The following is a 27,012-nucleotide window of genomic DNA, read 5'->3' on the forward strand; positions in this document are numbered from 1 at the left end:
ATTGTACGCCAGGCACTAAGATCTTTCCCTATACAAAGCCTTGCGGTGGAAGATCTACCTGAAGCTTTACCCGCTGGACACTGTCGTTGTTTTGACTGTTTTTAACTTTAGGTGAGTTTTGAAGATCTGTGAGCTACCTATACCAATTTGGTCATTTTAATCCTTCAATTTTTAGATATTCACGTGCCACTCTCACTGAGTTTTCACATTTGAGAGTGCATGTTACACTTGTGCAATGGTGTTGTGACACGCCTGATTCCCACTGGCATGCGAACCGCACAAGGATTACAGTCACCGATGCATTTTTTTTCAATTTGTTTGTGATATGCTCTCCCTCTTTTTTTAACAGGTATTGACAGTCACAACTAGAAGAAGGGTAATATAGTGTTGTTCTCCCTTCACCCATTAGTGTGGTAGCCACATGAGCATACATACACCACACTCGAGGGTATTAGTGTAGACAGTTCTTTGCACCGTTAGATACTTGCTAAATAGTCACCTGGGTCCTGAAGAATCGCTAGTTAACCTTACAGTAGCGAGAAACATGTTGACCAGACTATAATAAATTCTAGATGTTAGCTGGAAACATTATTTTCCATCACTCTCCTCTAGAAAATCGTTTTTAACTAGAGCAGTGGCCCTTCTGAATAAACAATTCCCGGTACCACTAGCTTTATTTTAACTCACTATCCCACGTCTACCCTCTATTTCTGGCCCCATACTGCACTTCATCCATACGGCTGTTGGAAAAAGATCTCCGCCAAAGAGCCCCTCTTTGAGGTGTTGCCCGTTGGGTATTGCACCGCCGACCCAACGAGGAGCAGGCCCAAATGATGAAGCATGACACCTGAAAGGGTGTGTGAGGGCATAAAATCCAACAAAATGGTTTCCCAGGGCAACCTTTCCGTCACCCTGCCTTAATCATCCGCATCACAGACTGTACCATTCCCACCTCCTTCTCTAGGACAGCACGGCAATCTTTGTAAAGACGTATCCTTTGGGCACGTCGTGACTGGACCTTCTACTCCTTCAAAGTAGTAATAGCCCAATACTCCTCCTCTTTGATACCAAATTTTCCAAACTTAGCCACTTGGTACCGGCAGCCTGTCTCTGATCACATAACTGGGGTTAGTTGGCAGTTGGGCTTTGCGTATTCTCCCTAGACAGCCACATACAATGGGAGCGTAGGTGTGACTGAGTGGGGGATCACTGGCAGGGTAGGAGGGAGGAGCTGGGGTCAGCCTCCCTTACACCTAAATAGGCTTGGTCATGTTTCCACACAAAGGGCTGCATACCCCCTATAGAAAGTCAGGAGCCAGGTCAGGGAAGATAGGGCATCTGTGTATTATAAAGGGATGCCTCTAGAAGCTTCTCCCCAATTCAAAGGCAGACTGTGAGTAAACGAAGGACCTCAGACACCACCACTTCAGTACACTTCTGGACCTGTGTATACTCTTCCAGGAATGACTACTGTGCTGATGACAGACTGCCACTCTGCTGTACTGCTGCTCGGAAGGGACTACTGCCCTGCTGCCCTCTTGCCTGGGTGAGAAGGACTCTACCTGCATCTCTTGAACCCAAAACAATGAAACCTCCGGGACATAACAGGCTTCCAACTACCTTGCACATGGACTCTGCCATCCGCAATTCTACCCTGGCAAGCGTTGCCATCCCAGTCCTGGACCCATGAAGTGGGCCTAAGGTGCATGCTAGAGGAACCAACGTATCTTCTTTGCTGAGCGACACATCCCTGAGCAGAACCAACACATTCCCTATGCTCAGCAGCGCATCCACAAGCAGAACCGCTGCATCTCTGTAGCTGCATGGAATGGACCTGTCGCAAAGACACGCATTGCCTTCGCAGTCCTCGGAACCAATGTATCACCCCAATGGCGTGGCGCATCCACAGCCCAGGTCCTTACATCTTTCTTCGACAGCAGCCTCGACGACAGGTTCCGCATCGTCGCCTCGCAACTCTTCATAACAGATGCATCAAACGCTGAATGGCACATTCCTGATGCCAGACTTCGCATCACAAGCCTCGTCGACGGAACCCTCAAAGATGTGCAACAGGACCTCGCATCACAGCCTCGCCACACGTTGGAACCAAAACATCGCTTCGGCTGTGTGGCACGCTTTCAACGCGGATTTGCACAATTCTCCGCAACCAGGATTTAAGGTACCCTGTTCAGGGGGCCTAACTGGGTCCCGGTAGCCAGCCCACGCTCCATTGCGGTCAGCCTGAACTTGTAACTTGGCTCCGGTCCAGCATGACTACATATTCTCAGCTGGTGCTTTGTGCTATCTGGCACGATTTTCACTAAAAACATTAAATTTCAACAACTCCGGTTCTACTAACTGGATTTTTGTCACTTTGGTCTTGTTTTATTTATTAAAAACAACTTAATTTTTCTAAATCTGTTATGGGCTACTTTTGTGGTGTGTTTTCACTGCTTTACTGTTTGGAGTATTGCACAAATACTTTACACACTGCCTCAGAGTTAAGCCTGAATGCTCTGTTCCAAGCTACCAGGGGGTGGAGCACAGGTTAAGTTGGGGTTTGCTGGTGCCTTACTCGGACTATGATTGTAGTTGCTGCATGACCAGGGCTAACAACCCAGTCAACACAATTTCTAACAGTTGGTTAACATAAAAGCCAGGTCTTCTGCTTCTGGCAGAATTCAAGGGAGGAGAAGTAGGCTCTGATGTGAAGTGGGATTTCATTCAACTCTTTAGAAGTGCTGTAAGAGCACACCCATCCTCCTGATCTTTTTCTGTGTGAGTTGGATGATGATGACTATGCAACCTTGTGTTTAGTTAAATTCTTGGGTGCTGTAGTCAATGATTTTGTGTGAGATCTAGGTACTAGATGTAGGATGTAAAGAGGACCTTGTTAAATCCTGGGGATACATATATTTTTTTTTTAGAAGTAGCAACAGAAAAATAAGCACATTCTGCTAGTGAAGTTGCTTTAGCAGGCCCATTTGACTTTGAAAGGTCAAATTCAGTAAATGTGCAATGCATACCTCCCCACTTTTTTTTTTTCAAGATTTATCCCTTTCTGGAGGGCATGGAGTGTTGGTGCTCTTCGCAGACTCCTACCCTGAAGAGGATGCAAGCTTAGAGGGAGAGAGTTCCCTCTTTCTATCCAATTTTTAGTGTAAAAAGCTTGAAAATATTCAAGTCTTTAGCAATGCCATACAGATGCAGGCCGTTCAGACATTTCTTAGGGGCGGGTGCAGTTACCAGTGTAAAGCTACAGATGCAGAACTGGGGTGGTGGAGTGAGCTAAAATATAATGATGGATTAATCCCAGTTCAGTTGACTGGGGGTGAGTGTTTGATTTGCTCCAACGTCCATCATCCCCTTTGGTATCACTTTGTTCGCCCTAAGTTGGCATGGTATGCCCAGACGTGGGTCCCTTGCTCACTTTGCCACTGGATTCAAGCTAGTCTGGCTGATTAGCTAGAAACTGGTCCAAGGATGCTTGTTTCCGGTCCAGGGAAAACATCTTGGCAGTTCGTACTGGACTGTTCCCATGAGGCACAGGGTCAGACTGATTTGCATATGGCCATGTCTGAACTGGGGTGGTGGAGTGAGCTAAAGAATGATGATGGATTAAACCCAGATCAGTTGACTGGGGGTGAGTGTTTGATTTGCTCAAACGTTCCGTCCATCATCCCCTTTGGTATCAAAGATGCAACAAGAGCTTAAGAGAAATGTTTTCTATTTTGCTGGTTCAATCATAATGAAGAAAGGGGGATGGTCCCAAGGACCAACACTTTTTAAACAACTCATCAAACGGTAGCAGGCTGCAACTGATTTTGAAGAAGAGACCCATGGAAAAATAAGAAGTAAATATCCAAACATATACAGCAGAGGTGCTGAACATGAGAGCTCTAAACAATGTTTCCTGCACCCACGTTGGGTAGAATTCTGAGCTATGCTGGCCTCTAGGGGGAGTGGCATGCTGGGCACATTCACCTCTTTGTACAATGTTAATGTACAACTACAATATTGCCTAAAAGCAGATTAATATAGTTTACTGTTACATACAAAATTACCCGGGAATCCAGACTAATAGGGTCTGAATACATTAATGATCCAAAGCTGCTATGTCAGAAATAAACTAGGATGTTTAAGTGAACAATGTTAGAAAGGACGGATGAGGATGAGGTATAATTAGTTGTTTTGTTGTTTATTTCTGCAGTTTTCTTCAATAGAATTAAGGCAGTCTGGAAACGTTCTGGTGATACAGCAGCAAAACCTACCACGGCTTTAGCCATATAAAGTTTGAGCTGAGACTCATATGAATCTCAGCCATGTACACTACTGATAAATGGAGACATTTTCAGTATAATAAATAAAGGCACCTTAAAAGAAAGGAATCAAATCTACAATTGCAATTCATAATACAAAACTACCAAGCATCTGCAAAGGACATTTTACAAAATATTTTCAAACGCTAAAAGCAAAGAATCCATTTAGAAGCAGTAAGACCGAAGGAAAGTTAACATCATTGCCTACCTCTTTGCCTGCGTTTTGATGCTCATACTGCTGTTCTTGAGAGCCATCATACGTTGATGGAAACTGTGAATACCACTGTTGTGCTCCTTCCTGAAATAAAATATCTGCATCTTAAAATATAAACCAAATAGCTCTGTGACCCTATTCAGGTTTCTCTCCCATTAAGGTCCCTTAATATTAGTCAGTGGTAGCAGTTTCCTTTGAGGGGGATTCTGTCCTGGTCTATTCCATGTGGTCATGCTGTTCCTATACATCAAATTACCTGGTGCAATACGAGGCCTAATTCTACTGAGCAGTCATCACCTGGCCCTCTCCTACGGCACAGTGGAGCATGACACTCCACCATGCAGCCCTCCGAGCCTGGTGTGTCCACTCACATCTTCCTAAACTTCCCTCCCCCAAACACAGATCTCTCCCCCCCCTGCCCACCCCCAGATCGCATATAGCTCCTGCTCATAACTGGTGGTAAATGTGAGTAAATTAGTCCCCGGGACCAGGGAAAAGGTTATTCCCCCCCTCTTTCTAGCAAAGTGTAAGGCGCAGGTGTAAAGGAATGACCATAGCCCGCAGTTTAAAAAAAGAATGCAAACGTCTCCCACCAGGTTCAGTTGCAGATAAGGGGAAAAAATGAGGACTATGAGCCTCCTCCTTCGATAAAGGAGGAGGCTCATAAAAAGACATTTGCACCTCAATAGCACTGTATTTGACACAGTGAAGCATTGAGACTATTTCTCCCAGCACAAGCCTAGTGGAGAAGGCATTCATTACATGAATAGGGAAAGAATCAAAGAGGAGTTCATTTCTAAAGGAGAACTTCCAGGCCATAGTGAAAAAAGCTCTGCTAGTTGCTGGCTGTAGAAATCAGTTTCACAACTACCTCAAGGCTTATTCACAGGATTCTCACACACCCCTCAAATTGGTCGTACAGATCTTAGAAGGATTGATAAACCGTACTCGGAAAATAATAGAAAGATCTTCAAAAAGCATGACTTCTACTTTAACGTTTTATATATTTTGTATTATGCTGAGTGGGGGGACATTCCTCTAATAATCAAGAACAAACAGGCTGTGCGTACATCTGAATCAGGAGAACAAAAAAAGTCGAGAATAAGGGTAATTAATCTTCTTGTATTTAACATATTAAATGATGCTAACAATAGACGGCATTTTATTAGCAAAGCTATCAGAGATTACTGGAGGGCCAGGATCGTATGACTCGCTCAAGCCTATTTCTCCACCAGAAGGAAGTACATACCAAGCATCGTATGTGTAGGAAGCAGGCTCTTTATATGGTACATCAAAATGAGATATATCATGTAAAGTCTAGGGTTTTCCTTATGAGTGGGCAGGGGCTTGCTATGGCAATCCCAAGGTGCTCTTCTAGGGCGTAGAGCGGTCGAGTAGCCTTAGGATTATCAAAGAGGAGTGCACAACATCTGAAAATGCACACAATAGTCAACAAATATTCAAGAAGGAGATCCATGCCAATTTACAAAAATAACCAGTACCTTTATATAAGCCTAGGTTTCAGAAACAATTTGTTCAGGTAGGTACTTTTTTATAGACATATTTTAGAGTTTAAGAAATAGACAGTTCAATTTCTGGAGACTGAAATGTTATACTATGGGAGGAAAAGTCAATGCAGCATGTAGTTGGGGAATTCGTTTTCAACACTGTCCAGCACATGTTCTAAAATAGCTCCCCTGTCCAGTTACACTGGTGGTTGGATCTGCTGATGCAGGTATGCCCTAACATGTCTTAGGGCTGTAGGGCCTGTTGTAGGGGTCACTTACAAGTACTACATGCAGTATTAGAAGGCTGGGCACACGGGGATGTGTTTTAGGTCATGATTTTATTTGTGTCTGCACCAAAACATTCCACCTGCGATAGCAGCCCTGAATGAGATAGGTGAGGGGTCCCTTAGGGCGGCATAATTCGTGCTGAAGCCTTTGGGGGACCCTCTTTAGAACCTCAGGCTCTAGCTACCCAGGTTACCACCTACTAGGGACTAATAGAGGATGCTAAAGGTATTGCCAATTGGGGGAACAATTGTACTTTTGTAGGGAAAGAACACTGGTACTGGGAACCTGGTTAGCAGGAACCCAGTACACTTAAGTCAAATTGCTTCAAATACCAGGCAAACAGTGGGGGGAGGGTACTGCAAAAAAAAAAAAAAAAGAAAAAAAAAATGCTACTCACCCAGTATGCATCTGTTCTTGGTATGTAGAACTGTAGAGCCACATGCTGTGTCCAGATGTTTGTACTTTGTTTTTCTTCACAGAAATCTTTCCAGTCACAAGGTAGGTGACTCCTCCTTTCGGTGCTAGTGCGCATGGGCATTGACTCCATTGTTAGACTGTTTTCCGCAGAGGGTGATAATGGAGGTAGTAAGAGATGTCCATGTATGCATGTACCTAAGATATAACTACAACAGGTATAGGTAACCGGGAAGGCGGGTGGGCGCATGGGACTCTACAGCTCTACATGCCAAGAACAGATGCATACTGGGTAAGCAGCATTTTCCGTTAGAGGCATGTGAGCTGTAGAGCACATGCTGTGCACAGACTAAAAAGCAGTTATCTTTCAAAGTGGTGGCTAACCTGTAGCTGTTGCAGTGGTTTGAAAGAGTGTATGTAAAACTGCTTGGCCCACACTAGCTTGCAGTCTTGTTAACACCTCTACATAATAGTGTTTTGTGTATATGTGAGGTGTAGACCATGTTGCAGCTTTGCAGATATCATCTATGGGTATGTTTCCTAGAACTGCCATAGAAGCCCATAGTTTGCAAGTGGAGTGCGCTCTAGGGGGAATTGTTAAAGTTGTTTTTGCTATTGCATAACATATCTGAATGCATTTGACTATCCAACTTGCAATGCCTGATTTTGATATTGGATTGCCTTTATGCAGTGGAACAAAAGCAACAAATAGTTGTTCTAGTTTGCAAAAAGGTTTTGTCCTTTCTATATAGTAAAGAATTGCTCTGTTCAAGTGTGTAAAGCACATTCTGCCACAGAATCTGGTTGAGGAAAGAACACAGGCAACTCAACAGATTGGTTGATGTGAAAGGCAGAAATGACTTTTGGTAAAAGGTTTGGATTGGTCCGAAGAACCACTTTCTTTTGATGTATTTGTAAGAATGTTTCTTCTATGATTAGTGTCTGGATCTCACCCACTCTCCTCAGAGATGTGATAGCTATGAGGAAAGCTCCCTTCCAAGTAAGAAATGTTATTTCGCATTTGCGCAATGGCTCAAAGGGTGCACCCATTAGCCTTGTGAGAATAATATTAAGATTCCACACTGGAGCCGGTGGAAGTCTCGTAGGAATGATTCTTGTAAGCCCTTCAATGAATGCTTTGATGACAGGCATTCTAAAAAGAGACGGATGTTGTCTGTTTTGTAGGTAAGCAGCTATTGCAGAAAGATGTAAGCGCATGGAAGAATACGCCAATTTAGAATACTTTAGATGTAGTAAATAGCAGATGATATTTTGAACTGAAACGGCCAGTGGATCTATGTGATTTTTATTGCAGTATATCACAAAAGGCTTTGCTGCATAGCATGCTCTTGTAGTAAGACGTCTAGCCTCCTTGATAATGTTCATGCAGTCTGGCGGAAGACTGAGGTAATCAAACTCTAAGATTTCAGGTGCCACATCTAGAAGACCCTGTAGACTTAGATACACAGGAGTTATTGGACTTTATGAATGGACTTGACCTCCTACAAATAGTTAAAGGTGCCACCCACACAGCAGGACATACGCTGGATGGGATCTTTTCAAATTACCCACAGCTATGTGTGACGAAGGTTTACCCAGTAGTGTGGTCAGATCACTCTGCCATTCTATTTGAGATAGCCTGTGTAGACAGTCAGAACCATGTGAAAGCGACTACTAAGTCTAGTTACACACGCGCCTGGAACAAGATTGAAGCCAAAGAATTGTCAGACCTCCTGGAATCCACCTTGCCCTCTCTGGTTGGCGAGGTCGACACGGCTATCACCAGATTTAATGATTGGGTTAATGAAGCTTGTGACAAGCTTGCCCCTAAAAAACGTTTTCACCCTAAAAGGATTTATCCTTCTGCCCCTTGGTACACCCCCAATCTAAAAGCTCAGAAATGCATTTGTAAGCACTCAGAGCAGGAATGGAGGAAGGGCTATAAGGCAGAGGACCAAACTAAACATAAAGAAAGTATACGGGCATATAAGCAACTATTGCTTACAACTAAGCAAGAGTACTTTGCGAGCCAAATTGAACTAGCGGAAAATTCAGCAAAATAACTTTATAAGATTGTTTGTAAATTGGTCAACCCTCATACGTCACAAGTGGCAGAGAGCCAGGAACTCTGTGACAAAATTGCCAAGCACTTTTTAGATAAAGTCGAGGACATCTTTTCATCCTTTAATAATGTTAACAATGGTCTCCCTCATGAACCAGGCATGGATATTAATATGGCCTCACAAACGCAGTACATTCTGACTGAATTCCCTCCGCTAGCCAATACAGATACTGCTACACTTCTAAAAAAATTGGAAATCAGGCTCCCCCTATGACCCCTGCCCTGTTAAAATAGCCAAATTGATCCCTCACATTTTTACTACAGCTCTGACTCCCCTTTTTAATATGGAACTGGGGATGGGCAGCTTTCCAGCGTATTGGAAGACGGCCTTCTTGATCCCGTTGCTAAAAAACAAACAAATCTGGACTCAACAGACGTTCGCAACTTTAGACCTATTTATCGCCTACCTTTCCCAGCCAAAATGCTGGAGAAATGGATTAACAGACATCTGAGCAGTTATCTGCAAGACGCTGAGGTGCTTGACTGTACGCAATACGGCTTTCGGGAGGGCCACAGTACAGAAACTGCCCTCTTAAAATCTACTGACGAGATTAGGAAAACTCTGGATCAGGGGGGTAAAGCAGCAATGATCATGCTGGATCTCTCCGCAGCGCTTGACACGGTCCATCATGATCTTCTGATGGACTGTTTGTCAGCCTCCGGAGTAAAGAACTCTGCCTGGAAGGTCTTAAGGTCTTTCCTTTCTGATCGTAGGCAGATAGTAGCTCTTGGAGAGTTTTGCTCGGCCCCTTTTCAAATTCCCTGTGGGGTCCCTCAGGAATCATCATTAAGTCCAACCCTATTTAACGTGTACGTATCGTCCCTGGCTCCATTGATAAGATCTTTTGTATTCCACCTTACCTCCTATGCGGACGATACGCAGATAGTGGTATCCCTCCTTCCAGGACTAGAAGGGGCGGTTAGCCACAAGCTACACGATTGTATGGAAGCAGTTGGATCATGGATGGCCAGTAATTGTCTAAATTAAACTCAGACAAGACTGAAGTCATTCTATTTGGTAATGATATTAACATGTGGACCCCAGAATGCTGGCCGGACTCTTTGGGACCTCTGCCTGTACCCTCCACACAAGTGAAAAACTTGGGAGTGTATTTAGATGACAGACTGGACATTAGAAAACAGGTTAACGCTGTGGTGTCATCTACGATGTTCACTATCAGAACTACTAAGAAAATCCTCCCTTTCCTGCCTAAGGAGAGTCAACAGACGGTGGTTACGGCACTGGTCATGTCAAGACTTGACTATTGCAACAGCCTCTATTTAAACATTCAAGGGAGGCTGTTGCATAGGCTACAGATGCTGCAGAACACAGCTGCTAGGCTGATTTCATTCCCAAATTCTCCCCCCATCTCTAGTGAAATCCGCAAACTTCAGTGGTTGCCTGTAAGACAACGAGTACACTTTAAATCTATGTGCCTTGTCTTCAAATCACTTCAGAATCAGTGACCACGCTGCCTACAGGACCAACTCCAATGGTATCTACCTACCAGACCGTTACGCTCATCAGCTCAAAAATTAGTAAGAGTACCATCAGTGAAAAAAGCCCATTGGGGCGGTAAAAGCTTTGTGGTGGGCGCAGCAAAACTATGGAACCAGCTCCCCTTTTATCTGAGGAGTTGCACGGAGTTGCTTCCATTCAGAAAAATGCTTAAATCCTGGTTGCTTTAGAACCATCTCCTGACCGTGCTACTCATCTTTTCTCCTCAGGATAGCAGATCGTGCCAGGACACCCACGGGTAACAGACGTGCTCTATGAATTAATTAACATAACATCGCAAGAATGAGATGGCTGGGATCTGGGCATCTGATCTCTCCATTGCTCCGAGTGAGCAGATTGTGAGTGAGGTGTAGTTTTTGGTGAGGAACTACTGAGCGCTCCAATACAGTTGTGAACCAGGGTTGTCGGGTCCATGTGGGACCAACTAGGATTAATGTCAGGGGCGCCTGTCTGAGCTTCCGAACAACTATGGAATGAGTGGGAGAGGCGGAAAAGCATAAGCAAATATTCCTGACCAATTAATCCATAGTGCATTGCCCTTGGACAATGGGTGTGGATGTCTGGTTGAGAAGTTTGGGCATTTCGCGTTTAGGTTTGGGTGAACAAATCTATGTCTGAAAATCCCCACATTTTGAAGAATAGGAGGAGAACTTGAGGGTGGAGTTCCCATTTGTGGGTCTGTTGTCTTGGACGACTGAGAAGATCTGCAATCTGATTGTTTACTCCTGGAAGGTGTTCTGCAAGGAGAAACATTCTGTGATGTATGGCCCATGCCAGATGGTCGGTGCTAGTTGTGACAGCTGGAGAGAGTGTCCCCCCCCTGTTTTTGTATGTAGTACATTGCTGTCATGTTTTCTGTACGGATCAGGACAGCTTTATTTACTAGATGAACTTGACACGCTTTGAGCGCTAGAAAAATTGCTAGCAGTTCTAAATGATTTATGTGAAGCTGCTCATGACATGGATTGTATGTGTTTGTAGATGAGCTCCTCAACCAGTGAGTGATGCGTCTGCTGTTAGCACTATCTGTGGAACTGGGTCGATGAAGGATCGCGCTTTTGAAAGGGTTTGTGTATTCCACCACTGCAGAGAGCGATGGGTGCCGCTGTGCACCAACACTAGATCTGATAGAAGACCCTGACCCTGGTTCCACGGAAGTGCTAAGCATTCCTGAAGGGGACGCATGAGTAGTCCTGCGTAAGAGACTAATAGTATGCAAGACACCATCATACCCAGTAACTGCATGAACACTTGAGCTGGCAATGAGTGTTGAGGTTGGAACTGGCAAAGTAGAGTCTGCATGTGGCAGATTCTGGCCGGATTGGGATAGGCCAAAGCCTTTTGTGTGTCTATTGTGGCTACCAGATACGCTGATGTGTTGGATGGCTGTAGATGGCTTTTGGACAGATTCACTGTGAACCCAAGATCGTGGAGACCTGCACTGTTTTGAGAGTGTGATGGAGACAGCTTTTTGTGCGAGTTGGCTTTTATGAGCCAATCGTCCAGGAATGGGAAGGAATTGGAAGACGTGAATATGTAGTCTTCGAAGATGAGCTGCGACTACTGCTAAACACTTGGTGAAAACTCTGGGTGCAGTAGTTACTCCAAATGGGAGCAACCTTGAACTGATAATGTTGTCCTACTACTGCAAACCTTAGGTATTGGCAATGAGCAGGATGTATTGGGATATGGAAGGAAAATGCTACTTACCAGTATGCATCTGTTCTTGGCATGTAGGGCTGCTGACATTCATATCTTAGCATAGATCGCCGCCTCGTGTTGTGTCCGGATGTTTGCACCTTGTTGTCTTGGAAGAGTCTTCGAGGTATCACTAGATAGGTGACTCCTCCCCTGGACTACAGTGCGCATGGGCATCTTCTCCATCTTCAGATTGTTTTTCGCCATTGTGGCAAAGATGGAGTATAGAAAAGTAAGAGATGACCAGGTAAATGTACGTTAAGAAGGTAACCCTGCAGCTGTGACAGGCACAGGGGAGGAGGGTGGGAGATATGAATGTCAGCAGCCCTACATGCCAAGAACAGATGCATACTGGTAAGTAGCATTTTCCGTTCGAGGCATGTGGGCTGCTGAATTCATATCTTAGCATAGACTGTATAGCAGTTTCTCCTCTAGCGGTGGTTACCTGTACCCTCTGCAGTGGTTTGAAAAAGAGTTTTAAGGACAGCCTGGCCTACAGCAGCTTGTTGCTTAGCTTGCACGTCAACACAGTAGTGTTTAGTGAAAGTGTGTATGGTAGACCATGTAGCTGCCCTACATATGTCTTCTAAGGGAATATTTCCTAGGAAAGCCATGGATGCCCCCATTTTGCGCGTCGAGTGTGCTCTTGGGGAAACTGTTAAAGTGCGCTTTGCTTTTTGATAGCATATTTGAATGCATTTAACGATTCATCTGGCTATTCCTGTCTTGGAAATGGGATTACCCTTATGTTGTGGCGAAAAGGCACCAAATAGTTGCTTTGTCTTTCTGAATGATTTTGTTCTGTCAACATAATATAGCAGAGCTCTTTTAACGTCTAGTGTATGTAGAGCTCTTTCAGCTACTGATTGCGGGTTTGGAAAGAAAACTGGCAATTCTATGGACTGATTGATGTGAAAAGTGGAGATAACTTTTGGTATAAATTTAGGGCTTGTACGGAGTACTACCTTATTGTGATGTATTTGCATGAAAGGTTCCTGAATGGTTAGTGCCTGTAGCTCACTTACTCGCCTAAGGGAGGTAATGGCAATTAAAAAAGCCACCTTCCATGTTAAGAATTGTAGTTCACATGAATGAAGTGGTTCGAAGGGAGGTCCCATGAGTCTGGTAAGTACCATGTTTAGGTTCCAGACTGGAGAAGGTGGATGCTTTGGAGGGATAATTCTTTTAAGTCCTTCCATAAAAGCTTTGATAGGTGGTATTCTGAACAGGGAGACATGTTGTCTGTTTTGAAGATATGCTGCTATAGCAGCAAGGTGTAGCCTTATTGAGGAGTATGCTAGGTTACATCTTTGAAGATGTAGCAGGTAACAAATTAAGTTTTGGATGGAGGCATCCAATGGATTGATTTGATTATTATTACAATAGATTACAAATCTTTTCCATTTAGCTGCGTAGCATGCTCTGGTAGTGGGATGCCTTGCTTCCTTGATAATGTTCATGCAGTCGGGAGGCAAGTTAAGATATCCGAACTCTAAGACCTCAGGAGCCAGATCGCTAGGTTCATCTGATTGGGATCTGGGTGCCTGATTTCTCCATGATTCTGTGTTAGCAATTGTGGCGAAAGGCGCAGCCTTTGGTGGGGGACTACAGAGAGTTCCAGGAGTGTTGTGTACCATGGCTGTCTTGCCCATGTGGGAGCAACCAGGATCATTGTGAGTGACTGTTGCCTTAGTTTGCGTGCCACTAATGGAATCAGTGGGGTTGGTGGAAAAGCGTACGCAAATCTGCCTGACCAGTACATCCATATCGCATTGCCTTGTGACAACGGGTGTGGGAACCTGGCGGCAAAGGACGTGCATTTTGAGTTTTCGTTTGTGGCAAACAGATCTATTTCTGGATGTCCCCACTTTTGGAAGAACGGTTGAAGAACTTGAGGGTGAATCTCCCATTCGTGTACTTGTTGACTGTCGGCTCAGTAGATCTGCTATCTGATTGTCTATTCCTGGGAGATGTTCTGCCAGGAGATAAATGTTTTGCGGAATCGCCCACTTCCATATGCGTTGTGCTAGGTGAGACAGCTGCAAAGGGTGTGTCCCTCCCTGTTTTTGGATGTAGTACATGGCTGTCATGTTGTCCGTCCGGATTAACACAGCCTTGTTGTACAAGTATTTCTGAAAGGCTTTCATCGCTAGAAATACTGCTAGTAACTCTAAGTAGTTTATATGTAGTGTCTTCTGTTTGACTGTCCAGAGACCTTGGACTGTGTATTGAAGGAGATGGGCTCCCCAACCTGTCACTGATGCGTCTGCTGTTCATACTACTTGTGGAACTGGCTCTTGGAACAGTCGCCCCTTGGAAAGGTTTTGTGGGTTCCACCACTGCAGAGAGTTGTAAGTGTGACTGTCTACCAACACTAGGTCTTTTAATTGTCCTTGAGCCTGGTTCCACTGCCGTGCTAGGCATTCTTGTAAGGGACGCATGCGAAGGCGAGAATGAGAGACGACGAAAATGCAGGAGGCCATCATGCCTATAAGCTGCATGAACACTCGAGCTGGTAGAGAGTGTTGTATTTGAAATTTTAGAATAAGAGATTGTATGTTGGCTATCCTGGCTGGATTTGGATATGCCTTCCCCACTGAGGTATTTACTGTTGCTCCCAGATATTGTTGCATGTGGGAGGGTTGCAGGTGTGATTTTGGGTAATTTATGGAAAACCCTAGACTGCAGTAGCTGGATTGTCTGTGAGGTATGGCTGGCACACTGAGCGTATGAGTTGGCTTTTATGAGCCAACCGTCGAGGTAGAGGAACACATGGATGTGTTGCCTTCTGAGGTGTGCTGCTACTACTGCTAGGCATTTTGTAAAAACCCTTGGTGCTGTAGTTACCCCGAAGGAAAGAACTTTGAATTGATAGTGGTGACCTTCGATTGTGAACCTGAGGTATTTCCTGTGAGCTGGATGTATAGGGATGTGAAAGTATGCATCTTTGAGGTCTAATGTAGCAAGGAAGTCGCCTTGCTGGAGCAGTGGGAGCACTTGTAAAGTGATCATATGGAAATGCTCTGATAGTATGTATTGGTTCAGAGGTCTTAGGTCCAATATTGGTCTGAGGGATCCGTCTTTTTTGGGGATGAGGAAGTATAGGGAATATACTCCTATCCCTTGATGTTAAAATGGGACTGGCTCTATGGAACCTTTTTGTAGCATGGAGAGCACCTCTTGTTGTAACAGCGTGATGTGTTCTTTGGACATTGGACGGTGTTTGGGCGGTATGTTGGGCGGAGTAGAAATGAGTTCCAGGCAGTAACCATACTGGATAATTTGTCTCACCCACCTGTCTGTCGTGATGGCGTTCCAGACTGGTAGGAATTGTGTTATTCGCCCTCCAACTGGTGTTAAATGGTCTGGAGGGAGTGTGAACAAGTCACTGTTTGGTGGTGGTGGAAGCTCTGGTGTTGTTACCACCACGTCCTCTGCCTTTGGTATTGTTCCCTCTATAACCTCCTCTATTGGAGCCTCTATTAAAGGTGCTTTGTGTAGTACTTTTTTTAAAAATTATTATTATTATGAAGTTTGTAAAGCGCCTGGTTACACTAGCTAGTGTGTCCCCGGGCTGAGTAATGCCACATTGACTGTTTGTTGAGGATCTTTTGTTCCGGGTAGCCCTCAGTCATGATGTTAATCTTTGAGGAACAGGAAGGTTTTCAGCTCCCTACGGAAGGCCGCCTCTGATGTTTCCAACCGGAGCCTCTGCGGCAGTCTGTTCTACTGTGTAGCGGTCATGACTCTAAAGGAGCGCCCTCCCATTCCTACACTGTTGAATTTTGGGACCTGGACCTGCCCCGTCCCGCTTGACCGCAACTGTTGAGTAGGATGGTATCGGTTGAGCAGGTTAGTCAGGTACCTAGGGCCTTTCCCCTGTACACACAGAGGGCCCTAAATATCACACGTTCCCTGATTGGTAGCCAATGCAGTGTTTTGAGCGCTTTCTTAGTAGAAGCTCACCTGGGTAGCATCAGAATCAGGCGGGCAGCCGCATTTTGAATGCGTTGCAGCCTCTGTATACACTTTGCGCTGGCTCCCAAGTACAGGACATTGCCATAATCCAGTTTGGAGGTAATTAAGGCATGGACCATGGTTTTCCTGGCCGGCAGTGGTAGGAGGTCCAGTGTTTTCCTGAGGACCCTCAGTATACTAAAGCAATGACCTGCCACTTGTTTGGTCTGGTGCTCGAACGAGATTTTGTTATCCAGCCAGAACCCCAGGTTCTTGACCAGATTACTAGGAGTGGGTAGTGTACCCAGCGTCAGAGGCCACCATACCGAGGACCATACTGAAGGGGCCCTACCCACTATCAGCACCTCTGTCTTAGTTCCATTTAATTTAAGACAGTTGTCTGCCATCCATACTGCAAGTTCCTGCATACACGCGGAGAAGTTGACAGCACACTGCTCCTTTGGCTGTGACAGTGTCACCACCAATTGCGCGTCGTCTGCATAGGACACGACTGCTACCCCAAATCTGTCTGTAATATCAGATACAGATGAGATATACAAATTAAAAAGGGTGGGGCTAAGGCAGGAGCCCTGAGGAACTCCCCGAGTCAGGCTGATTTCTTTGGATCGGAAAGGACCTTGCACCACTTGGAAGCTACGGTCTGTTAAGAAAGACTCCAGCCAGTCCCACGCTTTGCCCACTACTCCTACCTTTTTCAGACACTGTAGCAGTGTGTGATGAGCCACAGTGTCGAAAGCGGCACTCAGATCGAGCAGGATTAGTGCCGCTGTTTGCCCTTCATCCACGTATTTCCGCAGGATTTCGATAGATAGAAGTAGTGCAGATTCGGTTGAATGGAGAGCACGGAAACCCTACTGGGTGGGATGAAGCAGGCCATTGGCCTCAAAATGCGCGGAAAGCTGTTTATGAACAGTCTTTTCTGCAATTTTTGCAAAGTACGGATGGAGCGAAATGGGGCGCAGGTTATCAAGCTGCTCCATGCTGATGTTCGGTTTTTTCCTCAGGGGGAGGACCACTGCCTTCTTCCAGGTCTTAGGCACCTGCCCTGATTCAAAGGAGAGTTTTAATAAATATCTAATACGGGGCTCAAGAGTTTCCAAACTACCTTTTAGTACTTTAGGAGCTGCCGGGTCTCTGGGGGATCCTGATTTAATGCTGCCTGCAATCTGACATAGGACCTCCCGAGGGGGCACCATGAATGCCGTAAGACAATCCCTATCTGGGATGGTGGGAGTTACACCTTTACTGCAGCCTGCCCTGGCCGTATCCGGAAAGGCAGAGTAAATCCTATCCACCTTATTTGCGAAAAACTCTGCAACCTGGTTGCAGGATTCTTCTGAGCCGATCATAGGGGTCGCTGTATTCGAGAGGTATGACAGTTCTTTGTATACCAAGAATAACTCCTTCATGGAATTGTCAGCTCCTTCAATTCTGCTGCAATAGTAGGCTTTACGGGCCTTCCTAATTAGGGCATGATATTCCCTCAGGCCGGTTTTATAGATATTCCTTTCCATCTCAGAGAAGCTTCTCCTCCACAACCTCTCCAGGTGTTTACATTCTGTTTTCTTACCCCGAAGTTCATCATTGAACCACGGGGCTGATTTAGATTTCCTCAGTGGTGCATTATGTGACCATGAGTAAGAGGAAGAGGCCTGGGATGTGTTGCCTCTGCCTGAGCCTCAAAAAGAGGAGCGACGAAAGGAGCTTCGAGATTGTTGAAATTGAAGTGCACCCATGGAATTAGCGGTGTCTGTATCTTTTTTCATCTTTTTTAAGATGGTATCCGCTGCAGGGCCAAACAAGAAATCCTGTTTAATGGGTTGATTGAGTATGGTCGACTGCACTTCATTCTTAAATCCAGAAATGCGGAGCCAGGCATGCCGGCGTAGTAACACGCTAGTGTTGACAGACCTAGCGATGTATCCGCTACATCAAGGACGCATTTTTTGGATGCATTGGTGATGAATTTCCCTGTATTAGTGCATTTGCCTTTGCTTTATAGGGTTCTGGTAGGTGTTGTAATAACCCTTCCAGTTCATCATAGTGTGCTCTGTCATAGCGTGCTAGGAGATCTTGTGTATTGGCAATTCTCCATGTATTAGCCGCTTGAGAAGATACTCTTTTGCCTGAGGTTTCTAAAATCTTTGACTCCTTGTCTGGAGGGGGGGTATTACCTGTTTGCGAATTCGCTCTTTTTCTAGCGTTAGAAACAACTAGAGAGTCTAGTGGTAGCTGAGTCTTGATATAAGAGGGGTCTGTAGGGGCTGGTTTATATTTCTTTTCAATTCTTGGATTGAGTACACGCGCTCTAGCTGGGTCTGTAAAGAGGTCTGATGCATGCTTTAGTACTCCCTTTAACATAGGTAGTATATGTACAGTCTTCTCTGATGTCTGGAAGGTGTTAAATAGGAAATCCTCCTCTATAGAGTCAGTGTGCATGTCTACGCCATGATACTGAGCTGCTCTGTCTACTAGCTGGTTAAAAGCGACAGTGTCGTCAGTGGGAGATGGCTTTGTGGGGTATGTGGAGGGATCGGGTATGGGTTGTGTATCATATGGGTCATCAGGGTCGTTTTGATCGTCCCATGTGGTATCTTGGTTTCCCTGATCGTCTGGGTCCATAAAATCCTGTTGAGGATCTTCACCCATGTCTTCTCCCTCATCATAATGTGGAGGTGTAGGAGAATATGGAACGTAAGGCATGTTAGGAGTGAAAGGAGGAGGTGTAAAAAATCTTGAAGGGGATGTCCCAAAGTCTTTTTTCTTAGGAGGAACAGGAGAAGGAGCTTCAGTGTCCAGCCTGCTCTTGTTTTTACTGTAAACTGCTATATGTCCTGTTTCAGGTTCTATATACAGTCTATTTTGGGCTGGGCTCACTGGATCAGGATGAAAAAGTTCTTCTACTGTCCGTGGCTTTGGTGCCGAGATTTTTGGATCGGTCGCTTTCTTGTCCTTATGTTTCCGTGGAGCTGTAACCGGCTCTATGTCTTTTGTCGGCTCGACAGCTGTTTTCGGGTCGATGTTCTTGTTTGACTCGACGGTCATTTTCGGCTCTACTATCTTTTTAGGCTCGACGTGCCTTTTCAGTTCGACTGCCTTATTCGACTCGGCGATATTCTTCGGCTCGACGCCTTTCTTCGGGCGATACCTTTTTTCGCGTCAATGACCTTTTTCGGGTCGACGCTCTTTTGGATCGACTCCCTTTTTCGGGTTGACGATTCTTTTGGTGTCGGTGCCTGTTCTCGGCTGTGTGGCCTTTTTTGAATCGACAGTATTTTTGGGAAGTGTTTTACTCTGTACCGGTGTACCGGAAGGCTTAGGTGTAGTGTAGTGTAGTCTTCGTAGCCAAGCCGGAAGGCGGGGTTTCTGAAGCTATGTGTCGGTCTCCGCTAAGGCTTTTGGGCGATGCTTTGACCGGAGCCTTGGATGGAGGTGGAGGCAGGGTAGGGGCTTTGGTACTCACGGTTTGCCCCAGTGTGATCTCGTCATCGGAGTCCGACTGGTCGTCTACGGTGACTAGCTTCAAGTCGGAGTCCGCTGCCTCTGGAAGTTCATGTTCGTCCTTGAAACTTTTTCTGGTTCTGGTGCCTGCCGCTGCATCTCTAGTCAGGAAGCTCTTCGGTTCCAGATAGTCTTCTTCGACCGGAACCGAGCACAAGCTGGGCAGTTTTCTTCGTTGTGCTCCGGAGATAGGCACCTGTTGCATACTGTATGCTTGTCGCTATGTGGAAACTTGGATCGACATTGTGAACATCTTTTGAACGGGGTCCTTTCCATCGGCAGGAGGCCCACATGGCGTCGAAAAGGCCCAACGGCCTGAGTCGACGACCAGATATAGATGGAAAGAGTGGTCGAGTCGAGGGATACCGAGCGGAAAGAATATCGTCGAAAGTTGAAGGTTTTTCGTCCTTTGAATCTTGGAAAACTTCGATCCCGAAGTTGGAGTTGGCGAAGTGCATCCGAACACAATGGCGGAGAAAAACAATCTGAAGATGGAGAAGATGCCCATGCGCACTGTAGTCCAAGGGAGGAGTCACCTATCTCGTGATACTTCGAGAACTCTTCCAAGACAACAAGGTGCAAACATCCGGACCCAACACTAGGCGGCAATCTATGCTAAGATATGAATTCAGCAGCTCACATGCCTCGAACATAGGCTTCCTTTAACTCCAGAGTGGACAGCAAGTCGCCTTGTTGAAGGAGCGGAAGTAATTGTTGTAGAGTGACCATGTGAAAGTGGTCTGATTGAATATATAGATTGAGTTCACTGAGGTCCAGTATAGGCCGGAGAGACCTGTCCTAGGGCATTAAGAAGTATAGGGATTATACTCCAGTTCCTTGATGTTTTAATGGGACTGGCTCTATTGCTCCTTTTTTTAACAGATTGTACATTTTTTTTTTTTATAGGGTGAGAAGTTCCTGTGACATTGCATGTGATCTTGGAAGAATGTTTGGGGGAGTGTCTGTAAGTTCCGAGCAGTAACCATATTGGATAATTTGCAGAACCCATTTCTTTGAGGTGATGGTGTTCCAGACAAGGAGACATTGAGAGAGACGTCCCCCGATAGGAGTGGTATGATCAGAGTGTAGTGGAAGGAAGTCACTGTTTGTTATTAACAGGGGAAGTGCGTGTGGAGTTGCCTCTTCCCTTACCATTGTTTCCTCTAAAACCTCCTCTAAAATATCCTCTTCATGAGGGAGATTGGTTGTTGCCCTTGTAAGAGGAGGAGGGATTTTCAGTGGTAACAGTTTTGAAACCACCCCTGTAAAAGGAGCAGCGAAAGGAACCTCTACTAGCAGGTAATTGTAAAGCTCCCATGTGTAGGAAACTGGCTTCATATATACTACACCAAAATGAGGTATAGTGCGTATAGAGTCCAGGTGACCCCCGAGGTAGGCAGAGGTTAAAGTTAGATAGAACCTTACTCTCCAGTTGTGGTAGAGTGGTCGAGCAGTAAGGCAGTATCAGAGGACAGTGTTAAGCATTTGATGTACACACTCAGTTAGCAAATGAATTCACACACTCAAAGAACTGAACTTTAGGCCAATTGTTTTTGTATAAAAAATATACTGTTTATTTTTAGAACCAAGCAAGCCTGGCACAGGTAAGCATTGAATTCTTTTCAGTAATAAGTTGTTGAATATAGTTTGAAAATGCAATAGAAATTGTACTTTGCTTGATTTACAGGGGATGCAGTAGGTTGCAACACTTAGCAAATACAGTACATTGAAATGAACAGGATTTTTCAGTAAATTACAGGTAAGTTACTTTTTACGTTACTTTTCTAAGTCAGTGCTGGATACCTAGATCCAGCACTGGGAGATTTCCTGCAAACAGGTAAATAAATACGTTATGGTTATTTGTGCGATTTTTAAAGAATATTTTTAGATTTCAAAACTCCATACTTCGAAACTTTTTGGAAGAAAATTGTCAATGTTATCCTATGGAGGAAAACAGGTTATCGGTTCACATTTAAGTAATCGACTGTGGGAGTTAAGCTTCTGGGGTTAGACTCAGAGGCCCCCCCAGGGTCAGTGATGCACTCTTGTTACACCCTCAGTGGAACTAGGGCAGCCAGGTGCAGAGTTTTGAGGCCCAATGTTATCCAATGAGGATAAGGGGCCTCCGGTTGGTGACTGCTGGCAAGCAGGCCACTGGGTTGTGGCAGCAAAGCTACTAGGGTTAAGGTCAGGGCAAATGGGGAAACAAAGTAGCACAAAAGGTGCACCCTCAGCGGCACTGGGGCAGCTGGGTGCACATCGGTCACCCTGTTTCCTATGGAGAACCTCCGGTTTGCATAAGCACTGCAGGCAGGGAGACGATGGACTTCTGGGTGCTACCACCACTTGGAGAGGTAAGTTGGGAAGTTAAGGGTTGGTTAGGCACCATCTGTTTGGTCACACAAGGCCTTGGGGCGTTGGGTGCAGGGGTGTGCGCCTTTCAGGGTCGGATCTTCTTACCAGCTCCTGGTCGCGGTTATGGGGGGCCTTCTGGATTTAGGCTGCAGGCGTCTGCTGGAGGCTTGAGGCAGGTCAGGGGTCGCCGGATCTCGGGTCAGGATCTCCGGGGTGACCTCCTCGCGGTGTATTCCACTCAAGCTTGGGGCGGGTGAAGAGTGGGCTGGATTCGCGGTCTCCGGCTGCTGCCAAAGGTTGCAGTTGAACAAATCTGGTGTTCACGGGAGAAGCAGTCTTTGGAAGTGAAGGCAGGCAGGTCCTCTGGGGTTTTCGAGGTTGCTGGCTGCAGGACACACCAGGATTTTGCAGGAGCAGGTTCGCGGGGAGACAGACCTGTAGGGCTGGGGTCAAGTCAGTGGGCGTCTTCCTCTTGTTAGCTGGCTGCACAGCTGTTTGGTCCTTTTTTTTTTCTTGTCGTTTCTGGATCTGAGGAAGCAAGGTTCAGGGTGCCCCCTAAATACTAGATTTAGGGGTGTTAAAGGTAGGTAAGGGCAGGGACCAATGGGTCCCTTCCCTGGGTGGGTACACCCCGTATCGTGCCACCCTCCCGTGGGAGGGGGACAGGAGCCGGTCCCTGGTTGGTTGGGTCCCCCCATCCTCAAGATGGTGGAGACTCAGAGTTGTGCTTCACCTCACCTCCCCCACCTGAGGGGTGGAGTTGGCAGAGGTAGTCACACCTCTTTCCCTCACTTGTTTTTCCCACCAGCTTTCCCGCCCAAAGTGGAGGGTAGAACCAGTGGGGACCAGTTGCTAAAAGCAGCCAATGGTCACAAAGGCCTTTGAAGCTTCCCCAACGTGAACCCTGTCCATCCTGGGGGGAGGAGGCTTGGCAACCCGTCCCAGGATGTGCATTGTTTCAAGCCCACGAGAGCAGCAGGATCTCGACCCAGTGGTCCAGAAACATGTCTGTTGGTGGCTGCCTAAGCAGCCACTCAGTCAGGTCACCAGAAGGAGTACAGGGCTCATGCACCTGTAACCCTAAGCTCTGGTATAGTGCACCCTGCCAGAGGGGTGACTGATCTATGCCAGGGTGGTGGTTTGTGGGCATGGCACACATGTCTACTCTTCACTTTGTTCTGCCTCAAGACACGCAGCCTGGAAAGGCAGTGTGTGTGTGTCAGGGTACAAGATCTCTTAGGGTAGCACATTAAGTGCTGCAGCCTTTAGAGGTCTTCTCCGGTCACAGTGCCCTGGGTACCTGTGGTACCATTTACCAGGGGCTGACATGTGGCCACAGATGCCAATTGGGTTTAGGCTTCAATGCAATTTTAGGGAAGGAACATAGGCCCTGCCTACCTGATTAGCAGGAGCCCGGGGCCTACTCAGTCAAAGAACATCATCAATTCAGCATAAAGTGGGGGCATACCATGCAAGAAAGAGGGCACATTCTCAAACCATGGACTTTGCAACCTCAGTGTCCTTTTTCATTTTCTACAGTGGGTTGTCAACTGCTGGACCACATAGGTGTTCCTTCTCAAAAGGTTGATTAAGAATGGAGGCCTGTACCTCAGTTTTGAAACTTGCCATTCCTAACCATGCGTGTCTGCGTAGCAACACACTGGTGTTCACTGAACGTGCTGCTGTGGCTGCTGCATCCAATCCACATTTGATGGAGGTATTGGTAATGCGTTTTCCTTCCTGTATTCGATAATTTGCCTTTGATTTATGCTCATCAGGCAGATATAGGACACGTTTTTCCAACTCATCATAATTAGCTCTACCATATCTGGCTAGCAAAACCTGAGCATTGGCAATGCGCAGTGATTAGCTGCCTGAGAAGCTACCCTTTTACCAGAGGCAGCAATTAACTTGGACTCTTTATCAGGAGGATGCACGAGTTTGTGAATTTGCTCTTTTACAAGCATTAGAGACCACCAAAGAATCTAAGGGCAGCTGACGCTCCAAGGCGTTCATCAGGCTCAGCCATTAGGTAAAATCTGCACTGGCTCCCTATGCAAGCCAGGATTGATTTTTAAGGCCTTGTGCCTCACCCACCGCGCCCTTTATGGGCTTGGGGCAGAAGAGATCAGTTCCCTTGTATCCCTCTATGTCTCCGGTAGGGACCTCCGCTCAGCGAACAAAAACCTTCTCGCTGTTCCCAGAATTTTGAAGGCTTTTTTCTCCCTTGTTCCAAGGATGTGGAACTCCCTTCCAGTGGAGCTTAGGGATCAACCCTCTCATTTTCAGTTTCGGAAGGCCTTGAAGACCTGGCTCTTCAGGGAATCCTACCTCTAGTTGGCATTTCCCCTTATCTTCACACTCAGCTTCCTTTTACATCCCCAGCGCCTTGACGCCTATGGGCAAAGTTGCACTATACAAGGCTCAAATCATCATCATCACCTTTAATGTAAGCAGGGTCAGTAGGTGCTGGTTTATATTTTTTCTCAACCCTGGGTGTGATTATTCTTGCCCTGACAAGGTCTTTGAAAACCACATCTGCATGCTTAAGCATTCCCTTAAACATTGGTGTGTGTTGTTTTTTGAGTGGCGCTTAAGGTCTCGAATAAGAAGTTCTCCTCTAAAGTCTCTTTATGTAATTCCACCCCATGATAGTGAGCAGCCCTATTAAGAAGCTCAATATAACCTATATTGTCATGAGGAGGTGATGGCCTAGATGAATACAAATCAGGGTCAGTTTCTGTATGTGCATCAGTATTCTAATCCTCCCATGGGTTAACATCTTGTAGTCTGTTAAGGGGGAGTAGGTGAGGATTAGTAGGTGAAGGAGCTGGAATATAATGTGGTGAAGGGTTTGTACCCATATTCCTTTTCTTTAGAGGCATATGATGCTCACCCTCATGTACCAATTCCCTTTTTTTTCAGGTAATTTGGTATGAATGTGTCCAGTATCTTGGTTGATAACCAGTTCTTTTTGTTTCGGATCCGGAGGTGGAACATTGGACCGAAACTCTTTTGTTGGAGTCTTTTTCTCTTTAGTTGTAGTTTTTGGTGTCGAAGGTTTCAGCTCCGAAGTCTTCGGTACCGAAGATTTAGGCTTGGACGAAGATGGAGGATGGACATGCTTGGCTTTCGGCGCCGAGAATTTCGGTTTGGTGCCACTAGGGGACTGACTCGATCGGAAGGTTTTTCTTTGTGTTTCGGCACCGGGCCAGAGTGCTTGTAACTCTTTCTCGGAGCCGACCTTGGCCTGCAGGCAGAGGAAGGACCAGAGCCTTTTTAGACTTTGTCTGATGTGGCAAGGTGGTATCTGTATTCACGGTACGCTGACCCGGTGTAACTTGCTCCTCTATTTCCATGTTGGAGTCGGCTTCGGACACGGTGAAATGTTCTTCTTCCTCTGTTCTTGGAATGGAGCCGCCTTGCTGTTGCATCTCGTGACGTTGAGCCCGACGCGGACGGAGCATCTTCTTCAATCGAAACGATCGGCACGCCTCGCAGTCTTTCTCATCGTGTTCCGGGGACAAACAGAGATTGTCACACTTTGTGCAGGTCGGTGCGTGGAAACTTAGCGCGACACCCAGGACAGAGCTTAAATGGAGTTCGTTCCATCGACTGCTAGCGAGCAGGCATGGGTAGGCCCAACAGCTCTCCACAGATTTTCCGATCGAAGATTCTTGGTTCGACACGATACGTGAGGAATGGGAAACGCGATCGAGGAAAAATACTGTTGAGGGTAGTGGATTGCGTGTCGAAGGGACACGAGAAACAGTGCTGAACCGGAGAGCAGCAATTCACATCCGAACCCGATGGTGGCAGAAAAACATTTTAACAATTGAGTTGATGCCCATGTGCACTATCACTGAAAGGAGGAGTTAGCTACCTCGTGATTGGAAAGACTTCTTCGAAGAAAAACAAAAGTGCAAACATCCGGACCCAACACTAGATGGCGAGCTATGCACAGCATGTTATCTACAGCTCAGATGCCTCGAACAGTTTCCTACAGTATGAAAATATACTACTGAAGAAGTTAAAGTAATACCCAACAATGATTTAAATGCATACCTGTGTGTAATTGCCATACTGTTGACTGTAATAGTTTTCCAAAGCACCTTGTGAAGTGGAACCTGGAGGGACTGAGGTATCAACCGCGTTGCCTATAATTTTGGTATGATGTTCAGCATTGTGGTTCCTTAATGAAGCTGCTGCAGAAAAAGCAAGCATAAACTAGTCCATGAAAATAGAAACATTAATTATTATTTTTATATTCATGAATTTAATACCAGATTATCATAAATAGGCTATCCAAAATGTATGCAAACAGTGCTTCAGGAAATAAACAGTAGGTGGTAATGGGTAATAGTTTGGAAGAAATAGTGATTAGCGGGAGAAGATAAAAGAAGAAATGTGTTGGGTATTAACTTCAAAGCTAGGCAGAGATTACAAATACGTCAGTTAACATACACTTCACATAAGAGTACAAGAGTGACCATGCGCTATTCAGTGTTTGAGGCAATACTCAAGGACTTCGTAGAAATATATAGGGACTCCCCAAACCTAGAAATATATAGCGATTTCCCAAACCCAAGACATCGTTTGAGACCCACCTTGCATTTAAGTGTGCTCCTCTCCTCTACTTTCCCCCCTTGGAGGGGTGCAGACCCACCATGGTGCACACCAAAGCAATGGGCTACAACAGAGCCTGATTTTCTCACAATGTGAAACAAACTCATTATGAAGATTTGATCATAAATTGGACTGCACTCCATAGCCTGAAAAGTGCTGATGTATTGGATACCAGTTAGAGGGCTTCTGTATTGAAGCAGATTCTGACATGTGAATATCCCCAGTTTGTTTTTTGCTTTTGAACCTCAGGTGTTTGCACCTCTGCTGTGAGTGTGTCTACTTAATTGAGTCTCTCCCACTGTAAGCTTCTGTTTAAAATGAATCTGAGATGCAGCTGTCAGAGGTCACCATTTCAAATAAGATCAACTTCGGTTGGCAGGTGGAGTAAAGGACTCACAGATGTGTCCACAAGCATCAGCATAAGTATACTGACCAGGAAAAAGACTTGCTCTCTAACCTTTTCTAGCATC

At 45.7% G+C, this 27,012-nt stretch overlaps 1 protein-coding gene across 6 annotated transcripts in view; it reads right to left on the reverse strand.

Moving 5' to 3' along the window:
* RAVER2 (ribonucleoprotein, PTB binding 2) overlaps positions 1-27,012 on the reverse strand; it is a 407,034-nt gene that overhangs the window by 106,380 nt on the left and 273,642 nt on the right. For 3 of the 6 annotated variants that reach the window (XM_078669153.1, XM_078669118.1, XM_078669128.1), the window contains exons 11-12: positions 25,982-26,121; positions 4,528-4,617 (exon numbers count right to left, since the gene is read on the reverse strand). In XM_078669153.1, coding sequence (XP_078525279.1) covers positions 4,528-4,617; positions 25,982-26,121 — 230 coding nt within the window. The remainder of the gene's footprint in view (positions 1-4,527; positions 4,618-25,981; positions 26,122-27,012) is intronic. The other 3 variants (XM_078669162.1, XM_078669135.1, XM_078669142.1) reach the window with 1 other exon arrangement.

This window comes from Lissotriton helveticus, chromosome 1_2 (assembly GCF_964261635.1).
Source record: "Lissotriton helveticus chromosome 1_2, aLisHel1.1, whole genome shotgun sequence".
In the NCBI taxonomy this organism is placed as follows: domain Eukaryota; kingdom Metazoa; phylum Chordata; class Amphibia; order Caudata; family Salamandridae; genus Lissotriton; species Lissotriton helveticus.